This window comes from Electrophorus electricus, chromosome 7 (assembly GCF_013358815.1).
Source record: "Electrophorus electricus isolate fEleEle1 chromosome 7, fEleEle1.pri, whole genome shotgun sequence".
NCBI classification, from domain to species: Eukaryota; Metazoa; Chordata; class Actinopteri; order Gymnotiformes; family Gymnotidae; genus Electrophorus; species Electrophorus electricus.
The window spans coordinates 19,693,349-19,715,074 of NC_049541.1; the positions used below are offsets into that span (position 1 = coordinate 19,693,349).

General features: G+C 41.0%; 1 protein-coding gene across 10 annotated transcripts in view; it reads left to right on the plus strand.

Moving 5' to 3' along the window:
• The window catches only part of erc1b (ELKS/RAB6-interacting/CAST family member 1b), a 170,281-nt gene that overhangs the window by 2,536 nt on the left and 146,019 nt on the right, over nucleotides 1–21,726 (plus strand). For all 10 annotated transcript variants that reach the window (XM_027020550.2, XM_035527781.1, XM_035527782.1 and 7 more), the window contains exon 2: nucleotides 9,026–9,961. In XM_027020550.2, coding sequence (XP_026876351.2) covers nucleotides 9,272–9,961 — 690 coding nt within the window. In that variant the 5' untranslated portion in view covers nucleotides 9,026–9,271. The remainder of the gene's footprint in view (nucleotides 1–9,025; nucleotides 9,962–21,726) is intronic.

The following is a 21,726-nucleotide window of genomic DNA, read 5'->3' on the forward strand; positions in this document are numbered from 1 at the left end:
TTAATTTAATATTTTTCCTAGATGTCAACTTGTTTCTTTGGCATTCTATTACAAAAACACTCATTAATTCATTTTTACAAAACCATTTTCCAACGTATTTTAACCCCTTATAATCAAACAGGCTGTTTGTTACTGTGCCTTTAAGGTAGCAATATGCAATTTTTCCAATAATTCTTTTTCACATTATGAAGTAGCCATTATACTGACACCTAATGGCTTGGATGTTTCAGAGATTCTCTACTAAATCTATTCTAAAAAGGGTTGCCACCAGGTGAGGGACCTGCTCTATGGAGCATGAGCTACAAATCAATTTGATTGTTCATCCCATGTGAGCTGCATTTTATAGAGAAGATTTGTAAATAATAATTAATCACTAAATATCATTTGCTACTTTTTGGTGGTAAAAATGACTTATTACTCCTTTAAGACGATAATGAGCACCGTTCTGATTAGCTGCCCTGCTCATTCAAAAAGCACTTGGAGCTGAATGTAATTGGGTGGGGCTAAACTCCTATAGGCTGGAGATATGTAAATGACTGCTCATATCAGAGAAATTGTGATTTCAAAATGGGCTGTTTTTGCAGCTTAGCCTCCGTCTATGGGCAAGGGATTCAACAGTTTATTTTGAAACTGTTACAATATTTACATATTTCTTCTAAATTCTTTTGCATTAAAAAAGCAAAAGGAATACTCCTTTAAAGGAATACTCCTTTGTTAAACTAATCTTGGAATACTCCAACCAGTTGAATGACTAGAAACACATGTGCGTAATCTAAGGGTGGTTGTTGCAGTGTTTTATTTATTTCTTTTTGTAAGCACAGGGAAATATTTTCTATGATATGTTCTTTATAATTGGCCATATGTTTTGGATACAGAAGATGGAGATGAGTTTAAGTATGGTGGAGTATTCCTTTAACCTTATTCTCACTGTAGAATACCCTTTTATTTTTCATTAAATTTTTTGTTTCATGTTTTACTGTTATGAATATGTTTGCTAGTTGTTTCTAAGGCTCAAAGAAATGAAATATACATTTATGGCATTTAGCTGACGCTTTTATCCAAAGCGACTTGAGCCATTGAAGGTAAAGGGTCTTGCTCAGGGGCCCAACAGTGGCAACTTAGCAGTGGTGGGGCTTGAACCAGCAAACCTTCCAATTACAAGTCAAGTACCTTAACCACTGAGTTGTAGTAGTATGCCTAAATATGCATATGCCTAATAAAAATTCTCTCAGCGTAATCATAGAAAGTTGTTATTGTTCCTTTTCTTTGAAAAGGTGAACAATTGCATTGAAGTCCCCAGCCATGACACAAAGCACAATTTGGAAATTGTTTCCCAGTTGTAGAGTTGCCAAAAAGATCAAACATGGTATAAAGCTTGAAGAGAGGTTATTTTTGTTACTGCTGCTGTTAGTGTCTTGAGAGTTTGGTGTGAATGCCAGTGTTGTTGTAGGTGGTTGAATATGGCTTTGTTTTTGGGCTCAGTTTGTGGTCTTGGGCAATACTGCAATCTAAACACTTCCTGGTAAATTTCAGCGAGGGATTTTTGGGCCCATGTCTTCACTCTAGTACTAACAACAATTCTGATGTCTACATTAGGCCTCTGAAGTTGCAGTCACAAGATGGGGAAAATTGTGTGTGTGTGTGTACGTATGCTCATGTACAGTTAGTTTGTGTTTGTAGTTCTGTAGTCCCATCCGGTGACCTACACACAGACTTGGTGCAGGAGTTGGTCTGATTGTAAAGCCTTATGCATTCTCTTCTCCAATCTGTTTTTAAATGGTCTTATTGCCATGTTTTTTTTAATGTATTTTTCTTTGATTTAATTTGTTTTATCCTCAGTATTACATATAATTTATTAGGCCTATAGGAATAAAGAATTGAATAATTCCATAACTTTTGTATCTTGCATGCATTAAAATGCATGTACTACCTATACAAACCAAATGTAAATGCTCTTTACAAACTGCAAACAGGAAATACAGGAAAGTGAAATTTCACAAGTTCATATTCTGGTCTTTGAAGTACTGTGAAGAAAGAATACACCTGTTTGATTAATTGACTTAGCAATTCCATGTGACACAAATTTTAGTTTCTATATCTTTTATAGCTTAATGTGTACAATACACAAATAGCATTCAGGTCAAATGACTCCAGTGTTGGTAACTGAAGCCAAAGTGTGAATTTGACACACAAGCAATTTTATTTGCATTTTAGGGCGGGTTCACACCTGCATATAAATCCATATTTCTGTTACATTTTTTTAAATGGTTGATTAATTCAATTGCTTGATTAATTCAATCATTGATTGCTTTGTTGGATTTAATAATTTGGTCAGTATGTTTGAATCAGGTCAGAATTGTACATTATTGATGTACCAGAAGGTTAAAGTTACATGATGGATGGGTGCTTGCTGTTTGTCTGTAGCACATGATAGATGGGTACGTGATGACGTTGTCCACTGAAGAACATGATGGTCAGGTACATTCTTGGCCATTTCCTGTTTTATATGTTTTTTGTTTCTTCCTCACTGTTGACTTTGAATGGAAATTAAATGCAGTGGGACTCCTGGTTCTTTCTGACCGTCTGATTCACAGTAATCATTTGGGCACTGCTCCGCCCCAAACTTGGTTCACAGTTCAGTGAAAACTGAATCTACCGCCCTCTGTGATTACGCCATTCTGGAAGCACAGCTCCATATGTGCGGTTTAGGGCAACCCCATCGCCCTACAGAGTCAGGGTGCAGAACGTCATGGCCATAAAGAAAATAGCACCACCTCTCCTCTTGCAGATGTCCATGTTGAGTCCATGGAGAAGAGCTGTTCGGTTAACATGCTTCTGTTTGTGAGATTCATACAGTCACTCGTTGAATCTCACTGATGTAACTGGGTTGCGAGTTACTGTATTAGACCCTCATGCTGCAGACATCAAGTCGAGCAGATTCTGAGCAGGTACTTGTCAACCCTGTCTCTGGGCTCATCACATGGTCGCATTGCGGTCATTGCACCCGTGCTAGGCATATTGTGTTAATGTGGGATTGTCTTAAACGGTGGGCGTGAGGGTAGAGTAGCTGCAGGGGGACTGCTGGGTGCTGAAGGCTGGCGTGAGAAGATCTCCTCCGGAGCCAAATGAAGTGTAGCTTCCGCACTCTTCAATCATTTCTGTATACACTGTAAAATTCATGGCGTGATTGCAGACGCGGAAGAAAGCTTCACGTTCCCAGAGTACTGTAGGCCCTCTCCGGAATCATTATGCCATGGGCGTGATGGACGCTCCCTGGATTTTCACGTGTAAAATTATAATCTCCTCATTTCACCCTTCTGGTGCCAGAGCTCTGCCTGGTGCATTGGTGCTAAAAATGAACTCTGCAGGTTCCTGGCTTGGTCCTGAGGATCACTTCCAGGTGAAGCACAGGGCAGGACTGAACTCAGACTGCATGTCCCAGCAATATTCTATTCTAAGATGCATTCTTCGTCTTCTTTGCTGTCGTCTTCTGTTCCGTATCTCCCTACTTATCGGGTTTCTTTCTATGAATTTTGCTTAGGAATGCCTTGTTTGCTTTGCTGACGGTGATTTTATCATCTCGGCTGAGTACCTTCCTGCTCTCACTCTCAGTGTAGCGGGGTTTTTTTTGTTTGTTTTTTTATGTAACGCGCAGCTTTTCCATTAACAATGTACGGACAACTACAACTGAAGAGAACCGGGCATTAAAACTCTTCTCGTGCAGCACAGATTTGTTCTTCCCTGGTCTTTCTTTTTCAGCATCTCAGATCCCTCTGGGCTCCGCTGCACTCACCCATCAATGCCTTTGTGTCAGTCTTCTTAATAATGCAGTATTGACTTTTCATGGTGATTTATTATTTAAATATTGAATGTTCAATCTAATTTGAAAAATTGGATATAGGCCTATTACCCAGTCCAAACAGATGATCATGGCGCTTGCAAATAGCAACATAAGACTTGGGAGTGGGAAACTTCATCTTAATTTTAACTCAAGAGATTCACAAAATTATATTCTTACAGCTCAGTATTCCTATTTGTTTCCCTAAAGCTCAGAATCTTTGATCTGCGAATCATAAGGTATGGAATAATGTCGAAAGAGGATGGGAGAGATGACTCGGCTGTTTTCATGTTTTCTGGGGTTTTTTTGCCAGTCGTTGTTACAGTTGTGAAGTGAAGTTTTGAAGGAATTTTTAATTTTTTTCTCTCTAAAGAATTCACTCCTGTGAATATACAGGTGCAGGATGTGCCATGGTCCCGTTGATTCTGACAAAAGTCTAATCTTTATCTGGAAAACTACAGGGATGTTTTCCTTGGAATGTTTGGAAACTGTGCAAATAATTATACTAACAGGTGCACAGAGTGATTTGAAATGACTTATACGAGGTGATTAATAAGTGGATAGAGATGGATTCACAGAGTAGCTTGAAACTTGGACACTGACAAACAGACTTCTTGTTTTCTGACTAAAGTAGTCTTGAGTACTCCACAGAGGTTATGATGCTCTGTTTAGCTTTGTGGCCAAATTGGTTTCAGGAAGAATGGGATCATATAACGCTCCTCCTTAGTGGGATGTTATAGGCACTGTTCTCCCTCTACCCACAATGCCCAAACTGTATTTTCATAGTTACACTAATGATGCACCCAGAGCCGACGCTGTAGTAGATTTATGATCGTTAGGGCGCGCTACCATCCAAAGATCTCAGCTAATTTTCTTGATGACATGTTTTTGCAGACGTGGAAGGCCAGTGAGTTGCTTTGGTGCATCACTTTGTGCTGTGAATGTGACCATTACAGTGCCATTTCCTATCGAGTTGATTAGGACCGTCTGAGCCGTGATTTGACGTAGCCATTCTCCTTTCCCGTTCACTCCGGGATTGTTAATCACAGGCGAATCTTTGTTTGTTTGTTTGTTTCAATCAAGTACACAGTATTTAATTAATAAGGTTTTGATTTATTTACCAACGGCTAACTTTCAGCATACATGGCATAAAGGTAACGATGTCATTCCAAAGAAAATGAAAAAATGAAAAATGTCCTTGTTGAGCATGGTATTCTTATAAGAATAAAGGTGTTTGAGTCCTGTAAGAAGCCACTGCACACATGCTGGATGTTTCCCAGCTCATAGAAATATGGTGGCCATCGGAAAACTGTTCACTATTATTACCTTGCAGTGGCCTTATGTGAGTTTAGGCTGTTGATTGGACACTGTTGATCTCCTTTTTAGCTTTTCTGTAAGATACACACACAAATCTTCCGCTTATGTTGCAGTCTAGTGATGCAGAATTTCCCATGTAGAGTTCACTAGTTCTTTACTTCCAGGTTTAGTTTACTGGTGTCTGTCAGGGCTCAGATTCGTAAGGTCTGACGCACACGGGTGTGCTTTCTCCCCGTGTCCTTGTTTGACCCTTCGCTTCTGACGCTCCGCTTTAGATGGTCGTTTTCATTCGGTCGTTGGAAGCCTCTCGTGACGATTGCTTACCTTGCCTACCTGATTAACAAACTCCGGCTTGCTGTATTGCTAATTAGCTAAACTGACAGGGTTGTTTTCTTCCTTCTCCATGTTTGAGCTTTGTCGCTTCATTCCAGCGCGCGCACACACACACACACACACACCCCCCACACACACACTATATGTAGTGCATGTTAATAAGCACTGGAAAGGAAGGTTCAGTTAGCCAATGTTTTCAATTTTAATATGAAACATGTAAACAAGAACATTTAACAATTTGTTTATCCCCATTTGTAATACTTAAGTATTTAAAAGTTAAATACTGTAAAGTAAAATTAATGCTGATACAAACTAATATCACTGCGAGGTCTTGAGTTGTGCAACATGGACACCTCAGGATGTTTTTATATATATATATATATATATATATATATATATATATATATATATATATATATATATATATATATATATATATATATATATACACACACACACACACACACACAAACCAATTCTAGCACACGTGGAGGTGATGCCTAGGGTATTTAGACCTGCTGGAGTTATGTTTATTTGTTTGCAGTGACAGGTCAGATAAAAGGGGCCTTGGAGACAGATCTGATTGATTTTCCCTCTGACTTCAATTGCAGCCTTTTTCAGGAAGTCTGTAGGCACACCCAGTCTGTGGCTCGCTTCATACACACTTGCAGAAAACAAAGAAAATGGCGAAACAATCACTAGTCTTCACTAGAGTTCATTTTAAAGGGTGGAGTTAACACGTAAAGAGTAAAAAAAATAGAGAAGCAAGAGGTGAAACCCTGATTACTGTGACGCAAAACGTGTGTCTTCAAGCATTGTGCAGTATTACTGTGAAGTATCAGGGTTTCAGTGTTATCACGTCAAAGCTGAATGCAAAATGGTGTGTAATTGTATGGTTTTAATCTTTTGTGCAGTTGTGTTTGAAAAGCTGGGGTTTCAGAGGGGTCTAGATTCTTTTGTATGTTATATAAGCGTATAAATTATTTAATATAATTTGTATGAGCTGTACCGGTTTGTTTTACCTTTATGATAACACTTCCAAATGAATAGCTTGAACAAGTTGACCTCCAAGACCACTGCGATGGATCGGTCATATTTTGTTATCGTGGTTGTCACCCTGGTTAGTGTGTGCCACTGTGTCTGCTGGCGTTGTCGTCAGCGCTGGAGTTATCAGCCCATGGTTGTTTGCGTTGGTTGGACTGCTTATTGTCACTGTGTCATTTTGACGGGGGAAAAAAAAAAAACAGCTAAACAGCTCCCACTCGTTCTCTCTCGCTCTTTCTCTCACTCACTCACACACACAGTTTATTGCTGTGAGTCTGTGTGAAGAACTTGTAACTGGAATGTGTAATTGGATTGTTGATTTTTAACAGAGCTGAAAATGTGATGGAGCAGGCAGTGTTTGTGGCCACGCCCCCAAACTCTCTGTCTCTCCTGGCGCAATTCCTGTGAGCTTTTGCTTCCTTCCATTAATGGCCAAAGAAACACCTTAGGCCTCCTGCTGCCAATAATCTTTTTATATATATATATATTTTTAAGTACAACTGCACTACACTGGGGATTATCTCTGTTCTTGTGAATATGGCCAACTCTGATATCCTAGGAAGTCCTTTTGAAAGCCATTTTAAATAATACATTCATTTATGGTCTTTTTTGTTAGTTTCTGTGATGAGTTGTCTGTATTTTTCATTCAGAAAACGCTTGCCCTACACAAGCTGATGATGATTTAGCCACACTTTTGTGCATTCATGTTTCTGTTACGCTCCATGTGTTCAAGTTCTTCTCCAACAGGCCATAAGCTTATTTTATCTTAACAGTAAGCAGACTGACTTGAACTGTACTCATGCGGCCGCTTTCACAGTGAGCAAGAGCTGTTGTCCCGGGCCATATCATTTATACAGAGCTAGTCTTTGATTTCACAGTGAGCAAGAGCTGTTGTCCCGGGCCATATCATTTATACAGAGCTAGTCTTTGATTTCACAGTGAGCAAGAGCTGTTGTCCCGGGCCATATCATTTATACAGAGCTAGTCTTTGATTTCACAGTGAGCAAGAGCTGTTGTCCCGGGCCATATCATTTATACAGAGCTAGTCTTTGATTTCACAGTGAGCAAGAGCTGTTGTCCCGGGCCATATCATTTATACAGAGCTAGTCTTTGATTTCACAGTGAGCAAGAGCTGTTGTCCCGGGCCATATCATTTATACAGAGCTAGTCTTTGATTTCACAGCGTAGGTCTGAGCTAAAGTTGCGTAGATTTGAAAGTCCACCAGTATGTTATGATTTCACATGATGTGCCATGCAAAAAAAAACAAAAGTCCCGACTATAAACAAAGGTCTGCTGTCTGAACGACAGTGTAGGTTTCAGCAGGAGTAAATGTGTCAAACAGCAGGCTTATTGGTGAACAAATGACTCGCATGGAACTGAATGCGAACAAAGGGCTCTTTTGATGTGAAATGTAAGTATGCACATGTTTGATATGATCACACGAGTAGCTGGTGGAGTTGTGCAATTCTTCTGAGCTTAAAAATTATTCATGATTAAGTTTGAGGTTCATGACCGACCGTAGCCTCCTGATGGCGTGTCTCATGATCTATTTCCTTATTTGTATGTATAAAAGTCTCTTTTTATATATCGGTTACTGATTCAGATCAGTAAAATGACATGTAAGAAGTGCATCCTACGGTGCACTCCATCAGCTAAAACCACCCACTCCCAAGCTCACTGGGCAGCTCTCTGTTTGGATTTTTTTCAAACCTTCGGCTCTGATAGCGTCTGAAGGCATGCAAAATGAAAGCACTCATATTAATCCTGGCAACTAATGTAAACTCAGGCTAAGCCATTATCAAGTACACAGCATATTATAAGATGTGTGAAAACAAGCGTGCACCTGTATGTGCGTGTGCATGGATGTGTTTGAGAGCGAGTGCAGTAGTCTTAAGTTCTGAAATAACGCTTGATATGCCCTTGAAATACAGGAGGGTTGTAGTTGTGCCTAGTTACCTTTTGAGTTAGATTTGGCCCGCATAGCAGCTGCATAACCTGGCTGTTAGTCACACTCTCCCTAGATCTCACAGGGGAGAACTGAACTGATCACATGGCCTTTCACCCTCTGCGATGATGGAGACTTATTTGTCTGTGTAACAAGGATACAATTGCTTTTTCAGGCAAGTCTAGGCCTACCTAAATCCACTGACAACTGATCTGGTTTAAACTATGTGCAGAAAACAGTCGGAAAGTACTGGCAATAAAGGCTAAAAATAGGCAGGAGAGGTGCAGCTACCGGATATGAGGCACAGGACCGAAGTAGACACATTATGGCATGTATAGCGCCTACACAGAGACCAGCACAGGAGGTTAACCGGCTGATTACAGTAAAGCCGTCCGTTAGGACATTGGTGCCGACGAGTGTGACTCTAGTCCCAGGAAAACATGCCATCAGGCTGACCGTAGCACTGCTTGTCTGAGGAGAGTGATTGTTTTGTGTGTTCATTTGTTTGTTGAAGTGATTGTGATTCCTTCTTTTTTATCTGTTACAGGTCAGGGTGTTGCTGGATCAAGGCACAGTCAAGGGATTGAGCCGATAACATTGAATCCCCCCCCCCCTCCCGCGGCAGTGTCGAGCCTCGTCATCTTGTCGCACACGCTTCGAACATGATAGATTTGTTTCTGTTGTTTAGTTAAAAGAATAACAAGTGAAGAACGTGCTGATTCTTCAGCAGTGCCAGCCGCTGTTATAGTTTCCCCCGGTTCGTCACAGCGGCTCGCCCTCAGTCAAAGCCAAAATGTACGGTAGCGCCCGTTCGGTGGGCAAAGTAGAGGGCAATCACAGTGGAGGTGGCATCCAGAGCCCCGGACGTTCACCGCACCTTCCCCGCTCACCCCGGCTGGGCCATCGACGCACTAACAGCACAGGGGGTAGCGGGGGACCCGGGGGCCCCGGGGGCAAAACCCTCTCCATGGAGAACATCCAGTCTCTCAACGCTGCTTATGCAACATCAGGGCCAATGTACCTGAGCGACAACGAGGTGGGGGCATCCGGCCCGGACCTGCCCAAGAGCACCATGACGCTGGGCCGCTCAGCGGGCCGCCTACCGTACGGCGTCCGGGCCACTGTCATGGGCAGCAGCCCCAACATCGCCAGCGGCGTGGCGAGCCCCGTGCCCAGCGACGCCATCGCGTTCGGGGACCACCACGTGCCGTCCAGCATGGCGTCCACGGTGCCGCATTCGCTGCGGCAGGCGCGCGACAACACCATCATGGACCTGCAGGCCCAGCTGAAGGAGGTGCTACGGGAGAACGAGCACCTCCGCAAGGAGGTGGACGTGAAGGAGAGCAAGCTGAGCTCCTCCATGAACTCCATCAAGACCTTCTGGAGCCCCGAGCTGAAGAAGGAGCGCGCCCTGCGCAAGGACGAGGTCTCCAAGATGGCTGTGTGGAAGGAGCAGTATCGGGTGATGCAGGAGGACATGCAGGTAAGCTCTGATGGAATAGAGAAGACCACTGAAGTCCGGCCCGTGGGCAGTGACGTTACAGACGTCAGCGACCCTGTTAATATGGAGGCTGTAGTTTCAGGAGGCTTGTGTTGGTGTCTGTGCTGTAGCCAAAGGATATGATCTGTCAATGTCATCATGCCATTTATTTAGCTCCTGGCACAGGAAGTTACAACACCCCGTCAATTGCAGATGGGGTTCGATTACTGAAGCGCAATGTGGCGCTTCCTCGGACAGGTTTTTCTTTGGCCTTGAGCAAGCCACTACAAAAGCTGAAGGAGTAGGGGGAAGAAGGTGAGAGAAAGCGGAGAGCAATTCCGACTGCAGCAGCAGGCAAAGCTTTTGGATTCAGAGGCCGCAGAGAATAATTTTTGATGACAATCATATAGAGCCAGTCAAAAGTTGGGACACACCTGAATGAATGAATGAATGAATGAATGTTTTTTAAAAAAATGTATTCTTTACTGTCTTAAAGGCATTTAAATCCAAATGCTTTTGTTTCTAAGGCAGTTGTAAAGAGTGAAAGATTTTAATTCATTTACAAAATAAAGAATACAGTATAACATTTTAAAAATAAAAAAATTAAATATTACATTTGAAATGCCCCCTCAGCAAATCAGCAAATAGTTTTCATTCTGAACTTTAGTCCCTCACCCTACAAGTGCTCAGCATCTGTAAGAATCTGTTGACATCAGAGACATGATGGAGACATGATAGGTGGTGCCTCATCAAGCTGCTTAAGACGGTGCAGAGCTGTCGGTGCACAGTAACGGGTGGAGACTTTGAAGAATCTAAAACCTGTGGCATTTTTTTTTTACCACAGCATAATCACATGTGTTATTTCATGGTTTTGATACCTACACTGTTTTTCTAAAAAGTAGAACATATTAAAAATGAACAAAGAGCAAGTGTGTCAACACTTGACTGGTACTGTAGATATGAACGATGAGTGATTCTGCTTCGTTGAAACTCTTTGATATTACGTTTGAATTCTATCTGACTTGAAAGTCTTTTTTTAAACCAATTTTAACACAAGCAGAGACTTTTCATCATGTTGTGATATAAAGAGGGGAGAGAGTGTGTAATGGAAACTACGTTAGCTAATGGTAGCGGTGAACTGAAAATGTCATTACTGGACTAGAATCCAGCCAGTCTGGATTTGGCTCTTTAAAAGCTGATGACGGTAGTTCATTTTGCACTCTGTCAGACTCCAGGAGATGCATGTGATGTGCTGTGAAATATGAGTTTTGTTTATTTGAGAATTTGTACAAAATTGTATTGGAGTTTGTGGACTTCACGCGTCCACGTTTTGGGGTTCCATGTAGCTGTGCGTAGGGTATATTGAAGAGAAAAATGTGGAATACTGTACTGTAGTGACTTCTACTCTGTGTATGGTGTCACTTGATCAGTAACTCAGTACCAGGGGCCATGTCCTCAATGACTGGGCTGTCTGTATTCTTGGACATGTGCCAGTATAACACACTGCCCAGGGAGAAAGCAGTCCTCATGATGGTAATTGAATCATGAGCATGCACGCGCACACTCACACACACACTTCTGTTACTCTTTGTGATTTTCAGATGATTGTTGTGCAATTAGTGTGCTCCCAGTGACATGTGTAGAGCGTTAATCGGCCTGTATGATTTGTGACGAGGTCTGAGCGAGCTGGGGATACTGGCTGCTTGTCTCCTCCTGACCTGCTTTCTGCCATTTTCCTTCTCCTTTTTGGTGTTAAACTTTTGAACGTGTAGGCCATGTTTCTGTGCCTGGACCCTATTGGATTGTCAGAAGAGCTTTGAATGAGTGGGAGAGAACACAAGTTATCTGAGTGGTGATTAAATAAAAGTTCAAGTCATTACGAAATGCATAGCGTTGTGAGATGAGGAGAAAATGCCGGAACTGCATATGTAATTGCAAGTTAATCAGGGTGTCAGGTGTGTGTTCTGCAGTATTGTTCAGTAATTTTGAACCCCTGATTAATATAGAGTTTAACTTGGGTGATTAGTTAACCACACACACACACACACACACACACACACACACACACACACACACACACAAACAATCACCCATGCACAAACGGTTCCTTTTTAGTAGAATGGGTTGTAATTAGGGCCACAAAGGTTGCATTAGTACCCCTTATGTCGTGCTTGATTTTGTCTGATGAATGTGCAGCCAGCATGTTAAAAGCTGTGTGTCAGAGTCTGTAGAAGAGGTTAATTGAAGAAAGGAGACAAAGCTCAGGAATGATTTGAATTGGCTTTAGGCTTTTTGTAAACATGTTCACTTATGAAATATGACAGTGAACTCGGCTTATTATTTGTAGTAGTAGTAGTAGTAGTAGTAGTAATAATAATAATAATAATAATAATAATAATAATAATAATAATAATAATAATAATAATAATACATTTATATAGCACCTTTTAACAATTCCTACGTCACGTTACAAAACGAAGGCAAAACATTAAAGAGGAAAGGAAATGTTCATGAAAAAGAAAAGTCTTTTAAATTGGATTTCAAAATCAGGAAAGAAGTGCAGTCACAGAGAGACTGGGGAAGAGCTTTCCAGCGTGTGGGGGCCATAGCACCTGTGAGCGTGAGTCAGGAGTCCGGAGTTTACCGAGGTAGATGGGAGCAAGGCTACATATGGCTTTGATGGGGCGAAGGATGATTTTAAACTCTACAGAGCGAGACTGGTAGGATGGGAACTTTATTGTGGGTATGACCTCACTGCAGAGATCTGAATCTACTGTAACGTTTGTAAAGACCTTGCAGGGGGTCCAGTGAAACGTAAGCTGCAGTAATCAATACAAGACGTAAGGAAGGCAAGAGGCAAAGTTAGCACATTTGTTGTCAGACAGGAGCAGCAATGTTGTGTAAGAGAAACAAAATGGTCTTGGTGAGGGCCTTGATATGTAGATCAAAATTAAGCAATGGGTTGAGTAAAACACACACACACACACGCGCGCACACACACACAAAAGACTTCTAACATATATGCAGGCTTAACAAGCACACCATCAATATTAATGGAGACGTTTGGATAGTGAAGATTTAGGACCAACCAGTAAAAATTCAGTTTTATCAGTGTTTAACATGAGAAAGTTGTAATGCATAGAAAGTTTTAAATCCAAAATAGAATCATTTAGTGTATTGGGAGGGGAATATATCAGGGAATATGTACTGATGTATAACTGCACATCATGACTGACTAATCTGGCCCTGTCATAAAATATAGATTAGGAAAAGAAGGGGTCCAAGAACTGACCCCTGGGGGACACCACACTTACAGGAGAGGTGGAGAATCTGTGTGGACCTAGTGTGGTAAACTCTTTTTCTATTTGAAAGATACAATCTGAACTACTGTAGGGCTGTATCAGTGACACCAATAGAAGAAGAACATCGTGATCGGCAGTGTCAGATTCTGCATTTAAATCAAGGAGAAAGAGAATGCTGAGAGAACCACTATCAGCAGACTGGAGAAGATCATTAACCACATGCGGTAGAGCTTTCTCAGTGCTGTGATATGTATGGAAACCAGAATGAAAAGGCTTGTAGAGTGCATTATCATTTAGGAAGGTTTGAAGTTGTGAAGCAACCACTTTTTCTCATTACTTTAGCTAGAAACCAGAGCTTTGAGATGCAAAGACAAGTTGTATCCAGCTCTGGTTTCTTAAGGATAGCAGTGACAGCATCAGTGTTGGGGGCAGTAGGAACAAAACCAGAAGAGAGATGTAAATGTATCACTTTGCTGATTGGAATTTTTGAGGCTTGATGAAGGTGCGTTGAGGGGTGGGGGCGGGGTCAAGCTGACAGGCGGGATTAGAACTTAATGATGAGTTCAGAGACAGAGGAGGAGCCAACGGGTGTGAAACAGGTTGGTATCGTGCCTGGAGTAGGAATATTAATAGAGGAGAGTGACTGAGAAAAAGAAGAAGAGTCAAAGAAGCAATCGGTTTTATTTTGAAAGGAATATAAAACTGCCAGCCACTGCCAGGCTGTATTTGTGTGCAGTGGCACAGACACACATTTAATTTTGATAAATCAATTACATTGATTTGCCAAGTGATCAACAGCAATGTCTCAATAATTAGATGAAGTGGTATTTGTTATTTCTGCTCCATGCAGCTCACTGAATAATTGAGTCGGTGCCCTTTTAGCTCCACTTGCCTCTCCGTGGATGTGGGTTTTCTCGTTGAGTCCTATTTTTCAGGGAGCTCGCTTCTTAAACTTTTCAAGCACCACTGGGCCTGTTCGAATTTGGTTTAGATGTGTCGTTATGACGGTCTGGTTTAAAATAATCTTAGATCTGCAGCACAGTGAGGGAAACACTGAAGGAAATACTCAAGGTTTCAAGAGTGACAAGGCAGCATCCATATCAGGTCAGAAATTTAGTCAGTTTCTCTGTAATTTAGGAGCAGCACAGTTTCTCTCTTTTAGGAGGAGAATTTTCTCAGATTTTGTTCACCCTTATCTTGACCTTTTCTTCCTCCCCAATAGAGCTTGCCTGCCACTGACCAATCAAAGTGAACACATACAAGGAGTCATAGGGCAAGACTCTTAAGAAAGCAAGAATCAATAAGCAATTTGTAACAACAACAAACTAATGCTGTTTTCAAAGGCAGCATTATATAAGTAAAAAATCCTAACACCAAACCCTTGACATCATACTTAACCAGTCACACTGAGGTCCAGAAAATATGCCCTGCTGTTCTGGCACTTGAGAATGTTAATGACGGTTTGACTAAAAAGGGGTGTGTGTCTGTGTGTGTGTGTGTGTGTGTGCATTTTCTGTTTTTTCATTCCCAAGTAAACATACTGATGAAATGAGGATTTCATCCTGGGATGAGTTGTCTAAAGATAATTATACTGCGTTTGTAGAAGCTGAGTTTAAAGTCGTGCCATTTACTGCAGTTATATGAAGTTAGTTTAATCACTTTAAGCTCCTCTTCTTTTTTTGAATGAAAATGTTTTAGATAGAGCTGCATAGGTCATTTAGATTTTATGATGCTCACAGTGCAAGAACCGCTTTTCTGCCCTGCTGTGAGTGGTGAGCTATGGTGTTGCATGACACTGGGGGATTTGGTCAGAGAGCCAGAGGGTTGATGAATACTACCTGGGCAGATGTCTGTGTCTAGTGCTGAAAGTGTGTGCAAGCCCACCTTTGTGTACCCTCATCTCAGTGTCCTGTTTACAGTGGCTTAGCTTGTAGCCTCTATTATGGTGTAATAAAAAAAAAATAAAATCATGTTTGAAATGACATAACTCATACATCAATTAAAAAGCGATCTATTTTATGAATAGTCATCATAAACGTGCCGTAATTTACAAATTCTCAGTTGGATTAGGACATTATTCCCTGGGGCCTGGTGAAGTTGCATCTTCTGTACATGTGTCTGTGTAATCTGTTCGTGTGCCATTCTTATGTGGTTGTGTCACAGAGCTCTGGCCGGGTCGTGTTATTAAGCCCAAGTTGTGCACGTTCTCACTTTTGCAGATCCTTTTTAGTTTCACCTTTTTTGCATTTCTTCCTTCATTTCTTTCAGAACACACAGCCAGTTCACACCCTGCTATAGACCACACTTTATAAACCACAGCACCTGTTAACCTACTACTTTCTACTATGGGCTGCTATTTCATCTTTTCATTTCATACATTTACAGTATTTGGCAGATGCTCTTATCCATATACTTATTTTAAATGTTTTCATTAATATTCTAGACATGTTTTTATGCAAAGCCCCACACATGTAATATGTATACAAACTTACAAATGACAAAGACCACAGAGCCGGTCGGGTACAAGTTCGTGTGTGTGCGTGTTTGTGTGCAACAGAGCACCAGATGGCAAACACAGGCCCTGTAGAGCTTATTTAAACACGGTTGTATGGGTTCCAGTGATACTGCACATCAAAAGGAAATAAACCAAACCATATCATATTTCACATTTGTTTTTACCATTCATCTAAAACCACTTGTTTGCCAAAACAAAAACAAAAAAACAAAAGGGCCAAAAAATGTTATGATATTTCTTAAATATTTTATATAGTCCTTTGTCATGTCCTCTTCCTTTGCAGAAGTGTTGGAGACAGTGAGACGGACATGCGTATTAGTCAGGAGGTCTGTTTAGAGTCATCGGTAGTAGTAAGCAGTAAACAGTAATGTTTGAACCTCAGACCCAGCCAGGTTTTTGCAGGCGAACATGGCAAACGCTTAAAAAAATAATGCATGTTCACTGAGGTAGTGAATGCTTCCACAACATGGGTCTAAAAACCTGGAAGCACATGCAGCTTTCTCACAGTGCAGGGAATGTGCAATAGCGTGTGTGTGTGTGTGTGTGTGTGTGTTTCCGGCCTTACTGTGCCTGGATTGCACTGTATGGAAAACTGCACAAAGGTTGGCTCACGCCAGCTGACGTATTATACGCATGCTAATAGGGGCATGCCACTCTTATGCTATACAACAAGTTTAACTTGTGCATTCTGGTCTCTTAATGCTTCCGAGACATTTTATACACATTGTCCTTGTAATTGATCACATTTTGTTTTTAAAAAAAACAAAACCGCAATTAACATTTTGACTTTAAGAAACGTGTTCATCCATAAAGTCCATTAAAATGTGTTATTGATGGCAATGGCTCAGTTTGGGTTTCCAAACCATGATAGTGAGTCTATAGTAAGCGTCTAGAGTGCGCTGTGTGTGACAAAGTGCCCTCTTTTGACATGCTTCTGATTTTTCATTCCTCTGTTGTCTCACTGAGGAACGGGAGCAGTGTTTCCCTTTCTGCCCGCCACTCCTTACTTTGTGCCATGTCTGGAGAGAGGAAGGGAGTGTGAGGTCATATTTTTATCCTTCCTCACCACGAGGTAGGAAGCTGCCGTGCTTAGGCTGCCACGCCCTTACATGGAGTGCGGTCATGGGGTCTAGGTGTGGAATGAGGAGAATCCTTGCCTGTGGGTATCAAGCCTAGCTCCTCCTCCTCACCACTTTCTGCTTGCCTCCAGAATCCAGTCTGATTCACGCATGGGGGGCTGTGTGTGTGTGTGTGTGTGTGTGTGTGTGTGTGTGTGTGTGTGTGTGTGTGTGTGTGTGTGTGTGTGTGTGTGTGTGTGTGTGTGTGTGTGTGTGTGTGTGTGTGTGTGTGTGTGTGTGTGTGTTAGAAAGAGTGAGAGCAAAGGAGGAGACCAGATGGAGAGCAAGCAAGTGAGGAAATGAGTGCCTGTTAAAAGTGGTTTCTTATAGAGATCATGTACCGCTAAAATTCGTCCCTAGCTGCATAGACATTTAGACACCGTTATGGTCATTCACCCTTCATAATGTAGTAATGCTGCTGCTACTAATACTACTACTGCTAATACTACTAATACAACCACTACTGCTGCTACTAGTACTAATACTGCTACTACTAGTACTAATACAACCACTGCTACTACTGCTAATACAACTGCTACTACTACTTCTAATAATACTAATACAACTACTACTAATACTACTACTAATACAACCACTACTACTGCTGCTACTACTACTACTACTACTACTTCTAATACAACCACTACTACTACTGCTAATACAACTGCTGCTGCTGCTACTACTACTTCTAATAATACTAATACAACTACTACTAATACAACCACTACTACTACTGCTAATACAACTGCTGTTGCTGCTGCTACTACTACTACTACTACTACTACTACTTCTAATAATACTAATACAACTAATACTACTCCTACTACTAATACAACCACAACTACTACTAGTACTAATACTACTGCTACTACTACTACTACTACTACTACTACTACTAATAATAATAATAATACTACTGCAACTACTACTATTACTACTAATAGTAGTAGTAGTAGTAGTAGTAATTGTTGTTGTCGCAGCACTATTAGTATTAGTAGTAGTAGAATTTTTTTTAGTAGTAGTAGTTGTATATTATTATAATAATAATAATAATAATAATAATAATAATAATAATTAGTAGTAGTAGTAGTAGTAGTAGTAGTAGTAGTTATTATTATTATTATTAGTTGTTGTAGTAGTTGTAGTATTATTATTATTATTATTATTATTATTATTATTATTACAACTAACAACTACTACTACTACTACTACTACTACTACTACTACTAATACTTCTGATTACTACTACTACTACTGCTACTATTAATACCAGTACTACTACTACTAATAACAATAGTAATAATGAATGCGCTATAGATCGGTCTTTTTCCAGGAAGTGATGGGAGTAAGAATGACGTTCTTATAATGGTACTGGATTTCATCCTTCTGTAATGATCATCTTACCATCGGCCTTATACATAGTGTTGAAAGTAACAATGACGGTTGAACCAGCCACTGGAAACTGTCTAGCACCCTGTTCCAGCTCCACCACGCGGTTGCTGCTGAGGTGTTTTTGCGTGCTGCCTTTATTCATTTGTTTACGTGCTTGCTTGTTCCGAGTCAGAGGAGGGCTGACGTGCTGCAGGCCAGGACTGCCCACTATTCTTCCCATGCCGCTCCACAAATCCCCACTGACCATGCAGATGGTCCTTCTGACACACTATATTAAGATTAATCCCCTGTAACTGACGCAGAGCTTCCTCTTGGTCAGTGGGAGTCACACCCACATTCAAGGTGTTTACTTGCAAAGATCCGTAGGCCTGTTTTGAACCTATTCTGAAAAAACCTGGAAACCTAGTGTACTTCATTACAATTTTCAACATCTTGACTTCTTTTAGTACAGTACACTGTAGTTACTCACCTTGTATCTATATACGGAGTATGTATACTATATACGGGCTTTAGGGCGTATCTCTCCGTAGCCAGTGTAATATGTCTCAGTTCATTCAGAGGCAGTTACTGACCGCTCTTAAGTCAGGTGCTTCCAGTCTCTCAATGTTATTTCTGAGGCTAATACCAAGCCTGTGTTCACAATCCCAAATAGACCTTTTGCAGTCTCTTTTTAGCGCCGAATTATTTATTTATTTTAGTAAGGAAAGGCAGCAGGTTGAATCCAAACCCCAGCTGTGCTGTCTTTGGGTAAGTGTAACTGGCGTTTGTGCTTAAAGCAACGTTCCCATTATTCCACATTAGGGTTTGCTTTTACCAAGTTAATTATTCGGCTGACTGCAGCCGGTTAACAGATTTGATTGGCTCCGTTGTCCTTACAGTTCGAGACTGCAAATGTTGTCTCGCCTCGTATTGCGTCTGTGTTGCGTATATGTAGATAGAATCACTAAATACCCTTTCAGTGTGTGAAGGGTGATGCAACACCTTTTTCGAGGCATTACTCACACACTGCAACCATATGTCACAGTGGGCTTGGAGGACACTGTTAATCGTGCAATGGCAAACATGATGAATTACAATCCTGATGATTATCACTACTGTGCAGATTTGTCCTCACACATGAACAAGCAGAGCATTGATGAGGAAAGATGTGTGAGCGAAACGACTCGTTTAATTCAACTCCGTCCCATCTCTCGCCCGTCCCGTCTGGCTCCCTGTTGACTGCAACTGGTTAATTTAAACGTTTTGTCCAGTAGAACCTTTCCAGTTGCTCCACCCCTTGAGGTCCAAATCACGCAGCACAATTGGTCATCATGGCAACCCAGGGAGGCATCTTATGTTCTCTCATACTTTCAGGCCCCTCCCCTAAATGAGCTCTGGTGAACCGGTCTGCTGAGTCATGTTCAGACACACTCCACCCTGTGACGCTGGCGGCACACAGCGGCTCGGTTGACAGCAGCTCAGTTGACACAGAGACTTGAATTGTAAAAGTTTCCCCTTTTGCGTTTGGGCTGTGCGTGCGTTTGCCCACGGGATGGTCGGTGTGCCCACATCATTAGACAGTCCCTTGACAATGCTCAGTGTCTACTGTCATTCTTTAATGGAGGACATTTTGGAAGAGCAGGGGAGTGGTAGATTGTGGTCTGGCGTTCAGTTCTCATTCTTTACTGTGAAGTTTTGCACTTTTTGCTTTCCAGATTATCTGACCTTGCTCTCTCTTACCATGATCTCAATTCTTCACTTGTGCTCTCTCCTTTACTCTTTTTATATGGTTTCCTTGAATTAGAATAGCTATTTTCCTGTAGTAGGCACATGGACTGAAGCTGCTCTTGTGTATGTCATAAATTGTGCCCCTGTGAAGAAATATGCATCTGTCTCCTGCTATCAGTAACTGCTTGACAAGACTTATTCAAGACTTGCTAATAATAAAATTATGACAAGACATTTATGACTATCAGAATAAACTGACAAGCCTAATCAGGACCCTGTGCTGTCTGCACTAGCCCACTGATGAGCAGTTCAGAATGTCGAGTCATCTTGACACCACTGGAAACGGGTTAAAGGCATGGAAATGACTGATGAATGAAACTTTGGATCAGTGTATGTTGAGACGCTTCTCTCCATTACAGGATTGGATATTCTGTGTCTGCTCCCCATAGACTTGACTAGTAGAACCTCATTTAAAGAAGGCCTCTGGGCGTGGTTTTCGGGTGGCATCTGAATGAATGATGCAGATTTAACATTCAGTTGTGTTAAAGGGACAGACACGTTCAGAGATGCAGTGTCTGAGTGACGGGTGGAGGTGAATGTTTTATTGATGGTTTGAAGTGGATCTGGGACATCTGCATTGTTGCAGCAGGGAGCCGGAGCACAGCCTGTCACAGGAACAACGGAGTCTCTCCCAGAGTTCTGAATCCCAAACACTTCCTCCTAGCGTTTACTGTCAAAGTGAGTGACTTGGGTTAAATAGTGAGAATAACCAAATGATTTACATTCGATGAAATTTGAATGAATCCCTGTGAATGATTTTTGTATAAATACCATGTTGAATTGAAGAAATGTGTAAGAAATAAATAAAGGTGAGCAATTGAAGTATAAAACCTAACAGCGTCTCTTAATGAAAGTTAAATTAAATGTAAATGTAATTAAACTATTAAATTAACAGTAGCTCAAAATAGAATTGTTGGTGATTACTCATTTTGAGTAAAATATTAATTTTTCGAATATTTGAGTAAAGGCAAATGTATTCAAACGTTTTATATTCACTAATTTATCTACCTTCTATTATGGGCTCCCATTCATCTTTACTGGCTAGCTGACTTTTCCTAAGAATCTTGTTAGGAACAGGTGGACAGTTTCACTCCCTGTTGGCTCCCTGTGTCACTTATTTGCATATTGAGGCTGGGTTATCTCCTCCAGTCTACCCTATTGGCTGCCCGCATAAGTTATTTGCATATTGAGGCTGGGTTAAATCCTCCAATCCACCTTGTGTGTCTGTCTCTCTGTGATTTGCTTGCCTTGGTGTGAGGAACTGTTTATCTTCTGGTCATTATTTCCATATGTACATGCATGCGGTTATAAAACAAGATTACTTGATTGCCATTTCTGTTGAATGCATGAATTTTAGAGTTACCACAAATGGGCCTAAATCATTTTAAATTTAGCACAGTGAATTAAATTGGTGCAATGCATTGGGTTTACTTGAGCTTACACAACAGTAATTATTGTTGTCCATTCTCAGTTTACTTTTTTTTTTTTTTTTGTTCAAATATATTTGAATTGGTAAACTTGAATGGTTTCTCTACTAGTTTCATGCAACCGTTTCGGTTGACTTATCTTGAGATTTTACAGTGAAATTTGTCACAGTCGCTCCAGTTATCATTATATGATTAACAAATCCATGCCATGATAGAATTTGTAAGTTCATACATTTTCTTATCAGTT